This window comes from Aquarana catesbeiana, linkage group LG11 (assembly GCF_042186555.1).
Source record: "Aquarana catesbeiana isolate 2022-GZ linkage group LG11, ASM4218655v1, whole genome shotgun sequence".
In the NCBI taxonomy this organism is placed as follows: Eukaryota; Metazoa; Chordata; class Amphibia; order Anura; family Ranidae; genus Aquarana; species Aquarana catesbeiana.
The window spans coordinates 202,468,645-202,484,628 of NC_133334.1; the positions used below are offsets into that span (position 1 = coordinate 202,468,645).

The 15,984-nt window shown below is 42.1% G+C and overlaps 1 protein-coding gene across 4 annotated transcripts in view; it reads right to left on the reverse strand.

Annotated features, from left to right (window-relative positions):
* The window catches only part of PC (pyruvate carboxylase), a 989,411-nt gene that overhangs the window by 92,858 nt on the left and 880,569 nt on the right, over positions 1-15,984 (reverse strand). For all 4 annotated transcript variants that reach the window (XM_073605170.1, XM_073605168.1, XM_073605171.1 and 1 more), the window contains 3 exons: positions 7,651-7,740; positions 4,878-5,099; positions 4,042-4,198 (listed from right to left, as the gene is read on the reverse strand). In XM_073605170.1, coding sequence (XP_073461271.1) covers positions 4,042-4,198; positions 4,878-5,099; positions 7,651-7,740 — 469 coding nt within the window. The remainder of the gene's footprint in view (positions 1-4,041; positions 4,199-4,877; positions 5,100-7,650; positions 7,741-15,984) is intronic.

The window sequence follows — 15,984 nt, forward strand, 5'->3', positions numbered from 1 at the left end:
ATTCTGAGCATGCATGGCACTTTGTGCGTCAGATTTGTGTACACACGATTGGAATTTCCGACAACTAATTTTGTTGTCGGAAAATTTTATAGCAAGCTCTCAAACTTTGTGTGTTGGAAATTCCTATGGAAAATGTGTGATGGAGCCTACACACGGTCGGAATTTCCGACAACAAGGTCCTATCACACATTTTCCAGTGGAAAATCCTATCGTGTGTACAGGGCATAGCATAAGAAGTTGGATAGAGTAGGGAAAATTAGACAGTCTGCCAGGTTTTTATTGCTATCTGTGTCCCTGCTGCTACCATACAACCTCTTTATTTGTTCTGGTGAATATTATCATTAAGAAAGTGAGAGGGAATTCGAAATTCTAGAGTTGTTACCACAGTATTAGGTGGGGAAATATGCTCCAATGGGGGCAAATGTCCGTTGACGACTGCCCAAGGAGTCAGCCACACCTTTCTTTTTTTTCCCTTTTTTTTCTATTCTCTTTTTATTATTTTCCATAATGCAAACATTAAAAACATATAGTTTCATAAATAGTCATATAGTACTGCAAACTGCAAAAAACAATTAATAACATTATTGCATACTATAACCCTACACCCTCCCTCTAATCCAACCTAATCCCACCCCCCAGCACACATCACTCAAACATTGTCTATGCCTGTCGTCATATCAATTGCCTAACATTGTGGCCAAAGAGAAAGATGAAGTCCTTACCATTGGCAGATGGAGAATTTAGGGAAGAGACCTTATGATAGAGGGAAAAGAGAGAAGAAAGAAACGGCGAAGGGACTCATACGGGGCATCCCATTTTCTGCAGCCAAGGTCTCGACATTATCTCAAACTTTGAGATTTTCCTGTCTAATATACATCACCTCTCACTCCAGACCAGGGAATTGATAGTTTTGATCCAACTCACCACTGTTGGGGGGGACTGAGCCTGCCATTTCTGTGCAATTAATTTTCTCGCTTGGAACAAACATCTCAACACTACCTCAGTGGTACAGGGCAGGACTCTATCTTCCTCCAGACACCCTAAAAGGCATATTTTGGCTTCAGGTACTAGTGAGCTCCTAAAGGTTTTATTTATTTTAGTAATTATACCCCCCCCCCCAGTATGAATAAGGTCTCCTGTCGCCTTGCACCTGGGGCACTCATTTTGTTTCCAACCAAGTTGAAACATTTTTTGGGGGGTATAATAGACTGTATGGATTAGAAACAGATGAGAAAGCTTCTGTGAGGGGGAGATCGAGACCAGGGCCCCTTGTTTTAAAATCTTATCCCATTGTGTCATAGTAATTGTCCCCACGTCTCTCTCCCACCCCTCTTTGCTCTTAAGAGGACCCACTCTGCTTATAATTCTCTCCCCCAGGCTATTATACATCTTGGAGATTAGACCTTTAGTAGAGGCTGAATTAATAATTTTCAAAAGTACGGGCATCTGGATCCACTCTATAATTTGAGACCTGAACTATGCTTGAATGGCATGTCTAATCTGTAGGTATTTATAAAACGTCTTGTTTGATATGTTAAATTCCTGCCTTAGATCTAAAAAAGACTTCATAAGGTTGCCCTCAAATAACTGAATCAGGCGGCTAATTCCCTGCCTTTCCCATTCCCAAGGTCTCTCTATCCCCCTAAATTCAGCCAGGTTTTTGTTATGCCATAGAGGGGTATATTCTGTTGGCCCATTATACCCCATTATTGCCTTTGTTGCTTGCCACACCTTGCTAACTAATTTTATCGTCGGGACTCTATGAGTAAAGGAATCTGCCTCTAATGTCCCCACTAATGTATTGTGTGTGACCCCCTTTATAATCATCCTATTATTAGGGTTCCCTCGATCTATGGTTCCACAGCCCACTAGATGTTGCAACTGGGATGATAAAAAATATAGTCTCGGGTGTGGAATCGCCATACCACCGTCTTTAAACGGTAATTGCAAAGTTTGCAGGCTAATCCTAGCTTGGCCCATTTTCCAAAATAATTCCCTAAAAAGAGATTCTATTTTCTTAAACCACTTTTGACATATCCAGATCGGAGAATTATGAAGCGTATATAATATCTGCGGTAGCCATATCATTTTTATTAGATTACAGCGCCCTGCAACGGATAGGGGGAGACAGCACCAGATGTCTCCCTTTTGTTTTAGTTTCAATAGCAATGGGGCTAAGTTATTATTGGCATACTGGTTTATATCACTTGTAATCCATCCAAACACCCAGGTACTTCAGCTTGGTCACTACTTTCAAGTGGGAAATTGCCGGTGGTATCTGGTCACCAAGTGGGTCGTTCGGTAACAAGGCCAACTTGTCCCAGTTGATGACCAGACCAGAGAGACGCCGAACTCTCCCATCATTTGTATCACTGGGTTTAGCGAAGCTTCAATATCTCCAAGAAAGAACAGGACGTCATCTGCGAACAGTGCTATCTTGTCCTCTTTCATCTGGCGCCGAAACCCCTGTATATCTGGCCTTAATCTAGTCATAATTGCTAGGGGTTCAATTGCGAGGGCGAACAAAAGGGGAGACAGGGGGCAACCCTGTCTCTTCCCTCTCTCCAACTGGAACACTAACGAGTATTCGTTGTTCATTTTAATTTTTACTCTTGGTTCATTATATTACACCTTTCTGCTCTGGTGTGCCAACGCCTGTTATGTTCCACATTAAAGTGCGCCCTATTAAAGCAGGCCATTCAAATCAATGGGCTGCCAACGCAATGGAACAGAAAAAAAAAGAACATGCACCATTTTTAGCAATGCAGCGCATTACTATGTGTTGAGTTGTGCTTCTGCACATGTGCATCCTCTAGTGTGAATATGAATAGCACTGTAACTCACAAATGTGTATATGGTGCTTTAAAGTGCATTGCAATAATGTAAGGCTGGGCCTGGCATTGGGCTTTAAAGAAGCAAGGTGGTCAGCATGACACCAGGCAACTAGCATTTTCAGACAGCAAAGACAGTATTTTCAGCCTTCAAGCTTCTCCCAGGAAAAGTTTCCTTTAAAGGCAGTGCTGTGTTTTTCAGCATTTTAAAGAAGAGCCTTTAGGCCACTTCAACATAAACATGATTTAATTTTTCCCAAGCCTTAGGCCCCTTTCACACGGGACGGATCCGTGTTGATCCGCCCCGTGTTTATCCGCTGCTCAGCGGGGATCGCTCCGCTTTCCCCAGCTGAGCCGGCAGATGACAGGGCGGGACCCGCACACTGTGCAGGGACCACCCTGTCAGATCTCCGCTCTCCCCTATGGGGGATCGGAGCAACACGGACCGTCTGTCCGTGTTCATCCGATCCGCTCTGCAGACGGATAGAAAAATAGGATTTTCTTCCGTCCGCAGAATCGGACGAGAGCGGAGCCGGACAACATCGGGTGTCAGCGGATGTACATCCGCTGACACCCGCTATCCCATAGGGATGCATGTATGTCCGTATTTCATCCGAAAACGGATGGATGAAATACGGACATACGGTCCGCATGTGTGAAAGGGGCCTTACTATAAAGATGCCATATATTTTATATTGTTCACTGATGGTAGTCAAAAAACCTGAACCAGCTGTATACAATTTAGATTAAATCACTATATATGTGCTATACTACAGTAGCACAAGGTACAAAGTAGCAGACAAGAATGATTACAGAAGTTCGCCCACTCTCCGAAAATAAGATATAAACCTTAGTATTTTGGAGTTTTGATGAAAGTGATCAACACAAAAATATACCTTTTGTCTTAGAAAGCAATGCCATATTTTAGTTGGGGGCTTTTTGCTATCTTTTCATCCACATACCACTACCTGACTAGTTATAAGCCTATGAAACGCCAAAATATATGTTAAGCAGATGGTCTCAGGGACAAACCCCCAAAACTAAGCATCTTTTATATGCTGTCTGTTCACATTTTAATTGACAAACACAAGTATTATTATTATTATTATTATTATTAATAATAATAATAATATTAAAAATTAGCAAAAAAAAAAAAGTAATAAGCAAAAAAGCAGGATATATGAGAGTTGTCACTTTTCCTGTTACTTACTTGAACACGGCATTATCAGGGTAGTTTGTATATCCTACAGCATTTGCCCCTCTCAGTAACATCTGGAAGGGTATGTTAGGAATGAGCTCCCTCATTTCCTGCAGACGTCTCCAAGGGCATTCATAAAGGAAGCGCATGGCAACATCAAAAGTAGCACCTTTAGAAAGAGACCATAAATACTGTCACACTACAACAAAATCACGTATACCATTGACATTTAACAGAAAAAATGTCATCTAACTTTAAGTAAACATATATAAAACCAGGAGAGTTTGGACATAAAATGTCATGAAAACAGAATATCAAAGCACTGAAATAGCTTAGCTGAAATGTGTTAAAACTGGTCTAGAGGACATTAAAAAAAGCCAAAATTTATCATCAATAATATTTCCTATGAAAAAAAATGATCAAGACAGTGATATAGTTCATGCTAAAAAACACTGCAAGAAAAACTCCATGATCTGATCTTTGAATATGCTGAAAAAAAAATGCTGTGCTCCACTATGATTGAAATTCTACTCTGTTTTATGTTTATTAAAACGGGAGTAACTTACTCATGACGTTCAATTCAGATTTTAATTCATTGAAGAATTAAAACAAATCTGATTGGTTAGCCAAACTATTGCCATCATTATATACAAACACTGAGCCCATGTCACTTGTTACAGGTCCTCTTTATTGGCGCACTGAAAAGATGTCCAACTGTCTAAATCTGGATACCTTGATCCAGCATAGTTACCATGCCCAGTGACTCATTAAGAGGTACAGAAAAAGCAAATAACAAATGCACTAGAAATACAGACAGAATATTGCAGAAGATCATTACTATGTCTTACCTCCCCAGTTTTCCAGACTGAAGAGATTGTTGAAGTTGTGAGAGACAAAAGGAGAGATCTTTTTTAGGTCATGAGTACGAACGCGGGTGGCAAGAAGAGATTGGTGGGCATCTCTGAAGGTCGTGTCCATTAGAAGAAGTCCACGATGCTTGCGTATAGCCTTGGCAAACCCCTCTGGACCTTCTCGTAGCAGGATATCCCTAAATCCAGGAGGTGGCTGACCTAGCACATATGAATAAAAAAATAGTAACCTGTTACACACCAAACACATATCTGTGAGGCTTATTTGATACCATGCCATTAATCAAAGCTAACCTTTAGGCCTCATGCACACTGGACTTATAAAAATGCCAGTAGCGTTAGCTGTAGAAAGCTGTAGCTGTGGAATGATTTTTGCAGCATTTTTGCAGTAGTGTTTTTCAGCATTTTTTAGCTGTAGTGTTTTTTTTTTTTATCAAAACTATACTCCCGCTTATGGCTCAAAAACCCTGATAAACACAGAATAGCCAAGTTTTTTAACGTTTTTCAGCGTTTTTGAGCTTTTAGCATATTGACAGCTGAAAAACTCCTCTTAAACCCCACTAGTGCTGGGGATTTTTTTTCCCAGCCAGAAAACACCTCTGTCAAAAATTGCTGATAAAAGCCTATGTGTGCATGGACACATAGGATAGCATGCTGGGCAGTTTACTATCTGCAGAAAAAAATGCCTGAAGCCAAAATCAGCAGCTGTAAAAATGTCCAGTGTGAATGAGGCCTTAGACATTAATGTTTACAAGCTTTGGGAACTCCCTGCAATACTCTCACAAGGTCTGTATCTGAAGAAAAGTCAGATCTTGCCTGCATGTTTTAAAGAATAAGTTCACTTTATTGCAGATAAAAAAATATGTATTTATGATTTGTTTAGTTAGGGACCTATAGTAGCAGATCGTGGGTATAATGCCATCGATACGGGCAGGCAGTTACACTCTGACAGGGAGCTCAATGAACTACCTACATCGCTCATCAGCGCCCTCATAGTTCATTGAGAACTACAAGCTGACAGCCGCAAAGGCTGTCGGAACTTGTGGTTTTCCCATTCACAGAACACTTGATTGTGGCAACGAGTAGGGGGGAGAAGATCGGCCTCTCAAAACGGGGACTCAGGGGAGTATTGCGGGGGCCAGTGCATTTGCAACATGTTATACCCTAAATATGGGAACATATAAAATGTTACAAAAGGTTAAGTTATCCTTTAAAATTGCAAGAGGGGTCTTGCAAACTCACAGCCTTCTTGCCATACCCCTATTATGTTGGGTACATATCTTCATTGAAATAGTTACATATTTTCTATTTTAATAAACACATTGAAACCCTAACAATGAACGTGTCTTATTTTTTTCTTATTTGGTTTATTAAACACACCACTTATTTTGTTTTGTTATCGTTAAAAAATACCTGTTGTATTTGCCAGAAAACTTGTGAGCTAATCACTTCGTGTGCACTCTAACTGTGCTGCATTTTTATCCATTAGAATTGCTCCCAGCTCTCTCTGTGGACTATGGACATCCCTCCCCTCTGGTTAGGAGTGAAGTTTTCTTTAGTCCTATCCTAGGGCGATAGTGCTGTTCCTCCATAGATACAATATGGCAGAATCACCAGGTAAAAAAAAGGGGAATAAAAATCTGAAAGAAGAAAACTAATGCAGCCACAACGTGTAAATCAATAGAACCAATAATAATTTGGCTAGAGTTTCACTTTATTCATTTTTTTTTTTTTTAGGTGGATCGGCACACTGTGAACTACATTGGGAAAACCGCTGGCTGAGAAACTTAAAATTATCCACTTATCTATAGATGTGGATAATTCGAGACAGTATTGATCATTTTGATTGAAGAAGTTACAGATGCATCTATAAAGTTTATACTGTCTTACACAAACTTTTTTTTTCATGGTCCTTAAGTGTCAATAAAACCCCCAAAATGTTTAAATGCGTTTTTCTTTTATATTACATTATGTACCTATTACCCAATGCTCCAAATTTTTCAAGTTGTATAAGTACAAAATACCTGGTTGATCATGCCATTTAGTTTCACCTCCTTATTTTTTGTGGCAAAATAATAGCATCCGATTCTCTGGCTGTTGCATTGACACCCTTACTGCCCATGCTCCTCAGGTGTATAACAGGGAATCCATTCACTTCTTTTATTTTCCTTATTCTAGCTGGCCCACGTGTCCATCTCATCATTTTTTGAGGCGGTTCTAGATTGGAAATTGACAAGCCCTCCCTCTTCCCTCCTCCAAGTTGTCATTATTCTCCTCATCTAACAGGGTGGATCTGGCAGGAATGATTGATACAGACATTAATCTCCCTGCTAGTCACCCCACGTGACAGACATTCACACTGCTTCCCTGCCAGTGTTATTTCAATAGAGCAGCAGCTGTGGATGTGTGTACATTCAGGCTACATATATCAAGCACGTTTTACACTTGTTTATAAAGTAAGTCATAAAGGCTTCTTTTCTTTCTTCTCACTTTCTTGCTTCCTGATCTGATGCATCTTGCATGCTCCTCTCTGTGGCTGTAACATGAAAGTTATGTGACTACAGTATAAGGGCTCAAAAAAGAAGTATTTGGAAGACTTTTTTTCTTCCTAACCACTAGAATTGTTAACTATATGTGCAGTTAGGATGATATATGTAAAGTTGTTAATGTAAGTTTAATATCACTAAAGTGAATAAACATTTGTTATTGGAATCGTACATAAAGAATTCCACAAGTAAAAAAAAAAACTTACTTATTGGCACAAGGGGCACGGCAGGATCAATATTAGATGGCTTGGCCTTAACAGGAATGGGTGTAGTTGGACCATTCACCATCACGTGACCTAGAAAATTACATCTTAGTTTAGTCATTTACACAAATTATTTGGCAGTCATATTCTCCCAATTTCTAAGTAACTAACAGCTAATGACAAATGTGCAATAATTACATACTGTAATCTGTAAAAAAATGAATATTTATTCTACTTTAGCTGTCTAGACAAATAAATTAATAGAAATAAATATATGTGCCCTATCAAGGAATAAGAAGTGTCTCATGTAGGTTGAGGCGCTCTGAACATAAAAAATTGGGTTTTCAGTTTTGGATTGGTATATCTGGGCTCCAGGACCCATACTTGGATATGTCGCTGACAAACCCTGGGTTCACATTTTGCAAGCAAACAGCATTGTGATTGTAAAGGTGTGCACAGCCCTCTTAGAATGGGAGCTGAATATGGTTCAGGGCTCCATCCCCCAAAGAAACCATTGTGCTGCTAGGGGGCAGCAGGTGCACATACAGACTAGAAGTGTATGTCTGTGTGCTGACCAGGCCAACACCTGGAGGATACAGATGTTTCAGGTGAAGAGTGTGAACACTTCTGGCATTCCGGACATAAAGACTAAGATTTATTAGGCTGACTGCCCCTGAATCCTATGTTGGGATTGCTGTATAGCCAGGAGGCTGTAGTTTTACTATGGACACTGCGTGATGCTGAAACCCTGGGTGGGAAATCTGAGTTTAAAGAACTTTATTCTTAACAAAAGTAGGCAAAGAAAGCTCCCAAACAGAAAAAGCTAAAAAATCTTGGTGCTAATCCTCACATACATACTGTACATATCTCTCTCAAGCTCATTAGGCTGGGCTTCTCCTAAGAGTCACAGGAGTGCAATTCATTTTGCACTCCTGTGACCCATTATCAGCAGAGAGTGGTCTGAAGTCCGTTCTCTACTGACGTCACACAGATCATTCCAGGCACCGCGTCATCCCGACTCTGGGAGTCTGGATCCGCCAGGTGCCTGGAGTAATGGCCGTCTCAGCCTCCGCTATCTTCTTTAGCTGAACAAATCCCCAAGCGCCACGCTCATTGTTAGGATGAGCCGGGGTGTGTAGCTGGGCGTGTTGCTGGGGCGTGTTCAGAAGTCGATGTGTCAGAGCCGCTATGAAGCTGACAGCACGCAGAGCCAATCACAGGCACTGTGACTATTCCCGATCTCTGCATCTGCAGACTGCAGATGCAGAGATCGGGGAAATGTCACAGTGCCTGTGATTGTCGGTGGCACTGCACACTGTCAGCTTCCTTGCGGGCTCGGGCACATCGACTTCTGAACATGCCCCAGCCACACACCCCAGGTCATCCTAACAATGAGCGCAGCGCTCAGGGATTTGTCAGGCTAAAGAAGATAGATATATTCACAGCAAAAAAAAATAACACACTTGAGCTTGGGGGCCACAGATGGATATATATGTAAATTACAAGTGGGGGCCACATCAAACCGCAACGCGGTTCTTTTCAGTCAGTGAGAGGAACTGGTGGATTAGGCTGGCTGAAGGAAAGATTATCATTTAAAAAATAGCAGGAAACACCCGAGCTCATCCTTACAGTGAGAGGCGCTGGTGGATTTGGCTGGCTAAAGAAAAGATTATTATTTTAAAAAATAACAAACGCTCAAGCTCATCCTTACCCCGAGAGGTGCTTGAGGATTGGTCAGAGGCTAAAGAAGGGAGAGGTGTATATATATATATATATATATATATATATATATATATATATATATATATTAATAATTTTTTTTTTTTTTTTTACATGACACGCCTGAGCTCATCGTTACCCTGAGAGGAGACGAGAAGATATATATATTATATATCATCATACATTGTCATCAATGTTACAAATTAATAGTATTCCTCTGACCATTCCGAGTACTCCCCATTTATCACTATCCTTTGAACTCGCTCCTGTAGCCAGTTTTCAATCCATGTACTTGCCCTAAGGTCCATGCCAACGGACCCTACTTTGTACAGTAAACGTTTATGGGGAAACTGTATCAAATGCTTTTGCAAAATCCAGATACACCATGTCTACGGGCCTTCACTTTATCTAGATGGCAGCTCACCTCCTCATAGAAGGTTAATAAATTGGTTTGGCAAGAACAATTCTTCGTGAATCCATGTTGATTACTGCTTATGATACCGTTTTCATTACTAAAATCTTGTATATAGTCCCTTATCATCCCCTCCGAGAGCTTGCATACCATTGATGCTAGGCTAACTAGTCTTAAATTCCCAGGGATGTATTTTGGCCCTTTTTTAAAAATTGGTGCTACATTGGCTTTTCTACAATCAGCTGGTACCATTCCAGTCAGTAAAAATTAGGAATAATGGTCTGTCAAATACTTGACTGAGTTCCCTAAGGACCCTCGGGTGCAGGCCTTCTGGTCTCGGTGACTTATTAATGTTATGCTTTTCAAGTCTATTTCTAATTCTGTCCTCTGTTAGCCATGAGGATGCTTTCTGTGATCTGTCATGAGGATAAAAACTACAGTTTTGGTTATTGAAGCCCCCCGATTCCCTCGTGAAGACTAAGGAAAAGAATAAATTCAATACCTTCACCATCTCACCATCCTTTGTAACCAGATTCCCTTTCTCATTCGTTATGGGGCCAATATGGTCTGTGCTCCCTCGTTTACTGTTTATATACTTAAAGAATTTTTGGGGATTTTTTTTTGCTCTCCTTGTGTCTTTCGTGTTCTATCTTAGCTGCCCCAATTGCACCCTTACATTTCTTGTTGTGTTCTTTGTAAAGTTTGAATGCTGATGATGACCCCTCAGCCTTGTATTTTTTGCTTTTATATGCATTTTTACATTGGAGTTAAACCACCCAGGACTTTTATTCGCTCTTTTAAATTTATTTCCCAATGGAATGCACTGGCTAATGCCCTTTTTTAATATGCTCTTAAAGCAAACCCATCTCTCCTCCATGTTTTTTGTTCCTAAGATTTTATTCCAATTAATATCTTCTAGCAAAGTTCATAGTTTAGGAAAGTTGGCTCTTTTGAAATTCAGTGTCTTTGTATTCCCCTTATGTTTGACCTGTGATCGCTGTTTCCTAAATTGCCCGTATTTCCACATCTGTGATCCGGTTTGTATTGTTGGTAATCAGTAGGTCTAGTAACGCTTTGTTTCTAGTTGGTGCGTCTACCATCTGACCCATGAAATTGTCCTGCAAGACATTTAGGAACTGGCGAGCCTTAGAGGAATGTGCGGTTCCTTCCGCCCAGTCTATATCTGGATAATTAAAATCCCCCATTATGACGACACTTCCCATCCTTGACACCACTGGCACACGCGCTCTGACAGAATGGCCACCTGTGCCATCGCTTAGAGCCCTAAGCCGTGACCGGCAGCTCTGGCGCGCATGCGTGGGAGTGACGTCATCGCGGCTCCAGCCAGTTACAGAGCTGGAGTCCAGGAACCCGGAAGCAAAATGGGTGAAGATAGAAGCGGCCTCCAGTGATGACATTGCATCGCTGGAAGGCTTCATTTTCAGGTAAGTTTCACATAACGTGCTAGTATGCGATGCATACTAGCACATTATGCCTTTACCTTGCAGGTAAGGAAAAAGAAAAAAAAATCCAGCGGTTTACAACCACTTTATTTGCCCTAGTCTGTGTGCTTCCCTTGTTTTGTTTTTGTCTAATGTCCACACTGAATACAAGTTGTTTCCACAAACTGAAGGTTTGGCAAGGACAGAAAATGCACAGAAGTCTCTTGTCCACTAAATTTCTGCTACATGTGGGAGCAGGGCTGTCTTTAAGGTGGGGCAAAAGGGGCAGCTGCCCTGGGCCAAAGTTCCTGCCCCTAGAGCCCATGCTATCCAGGGTTGCCAAAAATATATTTAGCACTGGCAGGCACTTCCACAGTTCCACCAAAAGCACTGAGGAAGGAGCAGTTGGCCACATTTGCCAACATTGCTCCTCTAGTACTGGCTGCAGCCTTGTCACGGCAGTGATCTGTCATCTGCCTCTCTCTGCACAGCTTCACTTCCACTGGGGGCGCTGCCGCTTGTTGGGAGTCTGGGGCCGTGCACTTCCTTTCACCACCCCAACCCCACTGTGACAGTTCCATTTCCTTCACCACAGAGAAAGCACTCATGCCGTCATGTGCTTATACTGACATGCCTGACTGGCACCTGCCTGCTGTAGAGGAGGAGGGGAGAGACAGACTGGGCTTAGCTTAGCTAAGGTGAGAGCCACATACAGGACACACCCACCAGGCGGGCACCTTAACCCATATACTGCTGGGAGGGGAGCACAGTGTACCCTCCATCGAGAGACTGCCACCTACAGTCCAGGGGCCCCTCCATAGGGACACTGCAACCTACAATCCAGGAGCCCCTCCATAGAAAGATTACAACATTAACCTCTAGCAACCAATAGGTAAGTGGTAATGACGAACAGTAACCAATAGCAACCAGTGAGCGGTAACAATGTGCAGTAACATCTATCAACCAATCAGCAAACAGAAATCTGCTGTAACCTCTAGCAACCAGTCAGTGAGCGGTAATGATATGCTGTAACCCCTGACAACAAATTGCAACTGTTGCCTGATCTGCTGCAGTAAACAGATTTTGAGTCTAGCTGCTATGTATTGTATGTCTCAGAGCAGGTGGAGAGCGAAATTGCATTGTCTGTATTCATAAAAGTGCATGGAAAGCTATTGTGTACATTCCACTCCTATGGCCATTATGCAGCAAAATTGATGCAGGTTCTGTACGTGATTGATCAGATCCTGGAAACCTCTGTGCTAACCAAGTTACAGTTTTGTGTGCACTGGTTTTGAAAAAGTTAACCTAAAAAATGAGATGACAATTTTAGGGTGATTTATCCTTCAACTAATTAAAGTCCTCTAGCAGTAGATCTATGTCCTTCCAAGGTGCGTCTTGAGCCGCTAAAACACAGAACGTATCTAACAACTGGTCTTCACTAAACACACTAACAATTGAGAGGTACAGTAATTTGAAAATTTGCAAATATGCCTGAATAATTTTACAATTAGGAACAATCTCTAATCACATTACAATTAATGGGAGACAAATTGTGGCAAATTGAGGCTGCTGGGCAAGTTATTGCCATTATCATTAAAAACTGGGTACTGCTGTAGGAAGGGAACCTTGCAAAAAAAAAGAAAAAAAAAAAAGAGGGGGGGGGGTATGGAAAATCTGTGTGGTAAAACAGAACCAGCCTCAGTGACAGTACGTTTGTGGCAGCATATATTCTGGAATTAGGTCTGCTTTGCTGATAAATAAAGCAGCGAGCTAGTATTACTGACAAAGGGACCTTATTCAGGCACAACAGTGGCTGCGTTGATGCACATTGCACAGTCCACTGTTTTTACCATTAGGAGACCTGCCCTAAGGCTAGGTTCACGCCTATGCATTTTGAAGTACAGTTTCCGTTTTTCAGAAATGAAGAAGAATGAAAAAAAGTAGAAGACAGTAATGCTCCCCCTACCACTACCTCCCAAAAAAACAAAAAGATATAGAATTCAGATAACTAAATGTTGTTCAATTTTCATCTACTTCAAGTTTATCAGACTACACTATTTTCTCCCCATGCAGTTTGTCAGCTCTTCTATGCTCCCACAACATCATCTCCAAACACCTGAACTCTTTGGCTGCTGTGAACCCACCCCTTTATAGTGACAGGGCTTAGTTATACCTACCTTCATTAATGGCTATTTTGAAACTGCTGCCCATAGTCAAAGGAAATGCTGGGCATTACAGTTTTTTCCAAAATATGTCTAGACAAACTTGCCCTAAAAATTGCTCTATTAATGGGCGAATTGGAAGCGCAACCCCTATTTGCAATGGACACACACTATAAGCTGTATGAGTACCCACTCTAAAGAGATGACCATTACTCAATCTGGTTATTCAGCTCTGGATTTAAGGATTATGCTCCAGTTATTTTTTTTTTCTCATAAGCTAAAGCCAGCTCCTACTATGCAAAGAAGTTGCCTATACGCCTGGCTAAGCTTAAAAATTATAGTGTTTCAACAGAGCTTTTCTGACTTGGTGTCCTTAGTGCTTGTGTAGATAGAAAAATGCAGCATAGTTTTGCATACATTCAGCTTGTGTTTAGAATCAACTTGAATAGCTAGTACACTGGATCCTGTTCCCTCGCAACTACTATGGTCACCCTCCTATTCTATCCAATGACATTTCCATTCTCTTAAACGACTGTAGTGTAAAACCAAATGCCTGCAGGACTTCACCCTATATAAATCTGCCCTCCTAAAATACAATTCCTGCCTCCATGCTGCCAAACAAGCCTACTTTGTCTCTCTTATTAATATCTTGTCATGCAGTCCCCATCGGCTCTTCTCAACCTTTAAAACAGAAGTATGGGTTTCCCTTTTTTTGCAGTTTCATACTTACCTAGGTGGATGCAGCATCAGTTCGATGCTGCATCTGTCCCCTGGCGCTTCTGCACTGAAAACCGAGCGTTCGAACATCGCCGATCGCTCGGTTTTCACAGCACTGTGAGCAGAGAGCTGTAGACTGTCAGTCACAGCTCTCTGCTCATCTCCCTCCATGCTCACTGGAGCGCTGAGCTGTGAAGGGGGTGGAGCGGGCCATCTCAGGCTCTCTGCAGCTCGCTGAGAGGCTGAGATGGTTGTCAGTCCAGGCACCTGGAGGATCCAGACTTTATTGTCGCTATGACGCGGTGCCTGGACTGAAATCCGTGATGTCACCAGAGAGCGGACTTCAGACTGCTCTCTGCTGAAAACGAGTCACAGGAGTGCAAAACAGATTGCACTCCTGTGATCCAAAGGAGAAGTCCAGCCAAACGAGCTTTGGCTGGACTTCTCCTTTAACTCTCTGCTTCATTCCCCACCCCCTCTTCCCATTAACTCACTCACTGCTCAAGAGATTGCCAATCAATTCAAAGACAAGATTGATGCAATAGGTGAGGACACCTCCACTGAGCGCACATCCTGCCCACCCAACATACCTTGCCTAACAGCACAGTCAACACTCTCCTCTTTTGGAATGGCTACTACTGAAAAGGTTACAAAACCTTTCTCAGATGCTCACCTGACCAACTGTCCTCTGGATCCTTTTCCCTCTTAACTACTACGCTCACCTTCTTATTCTATCCTATGCTCCCTCACTAACATCTTCAATCTCTCCCTCCCTAGTGGAACCTTCCCCTCCCCTCTAAAACATGCACATGCATACTTAAAAAGAACTCACTGGACCCCACCAACCTGAACAACTTAAGACCCATCTCATTGCTCCCATTCACCTCTAAACTTCTAGAACGCTTAGTCTAGAACCGTTTTAGCTCCTACCTCAGTGAAAATAACCTTCTTGACCCCTTACAGTCTGGCTTTCGCTCGCAGATTCCACAGAAACTGCCTTACTAAAACTCACTAGCGATTTACTAACTCCTAAAACCAACGGCCACTACTCCATACTCCTACTGCCTGACCTCTCTGTGGCCTTTGATAATGTTGACCACCCGCTCCTTCTCAATAAACTCCGTTCCCTTGGCCTCCAAGATTCTGCTCTATCCTGGTTCTCCTCCTTCGGTGTTACCTACAACTCTGTCTTCTCCTCTCTATTGCCCCTTTCTGTAGAGGTCCCCCAAGGCTCTGTTCTTGGACCCCTTCTCTTCTCTATCTACACCTCCTTCCTTAGTCACTTGATAACCGCCCATGGCTTCCAATACCATCTATACGGCGATGACACCCAAATCTATCTGTCTATTCCTCACTTTACTCCTTTAGTCTCCTCTCGCATTACTGACATATCAGCATGGATGTCGCACCACTTCCTTAAACTAAATCTCTCTAAAACCGAGCTGGTAATATCCCCCCCTCCCCCGCCCGTTCCCCTTCTCCATGACTTTTCCATCTAAATCAATAACATAAACATGAATCCCTCCCCTCATGCCAGGGTACTAGATGTAATCCTAGACTCTGACCTGTCCTTTCAGCCCCAAATCCAACCGTTGTCAAAAGCCTGTAGACTTCACCTCCATAACATCTCTAAAACACGCCCCTTTTTAACAAATGAAACCACCAAGCTACTCATTCACTCCCTTGTTATCTCTCGCCTTGACTATTGCAATACCCTTCTCATTGGCCTACCTCTCCATAGGCTATCCCCTCTTCAGTCTATCATGAATGCTACTGCAAAACTTATCCACCTTACCAACCACTCAGTGTCTGCCACCCCTTTCTGCCAATTCCTAGATTAGCTTCCCATAGCCCAGCAAAATAAATTCAAAATACTAACTACAAC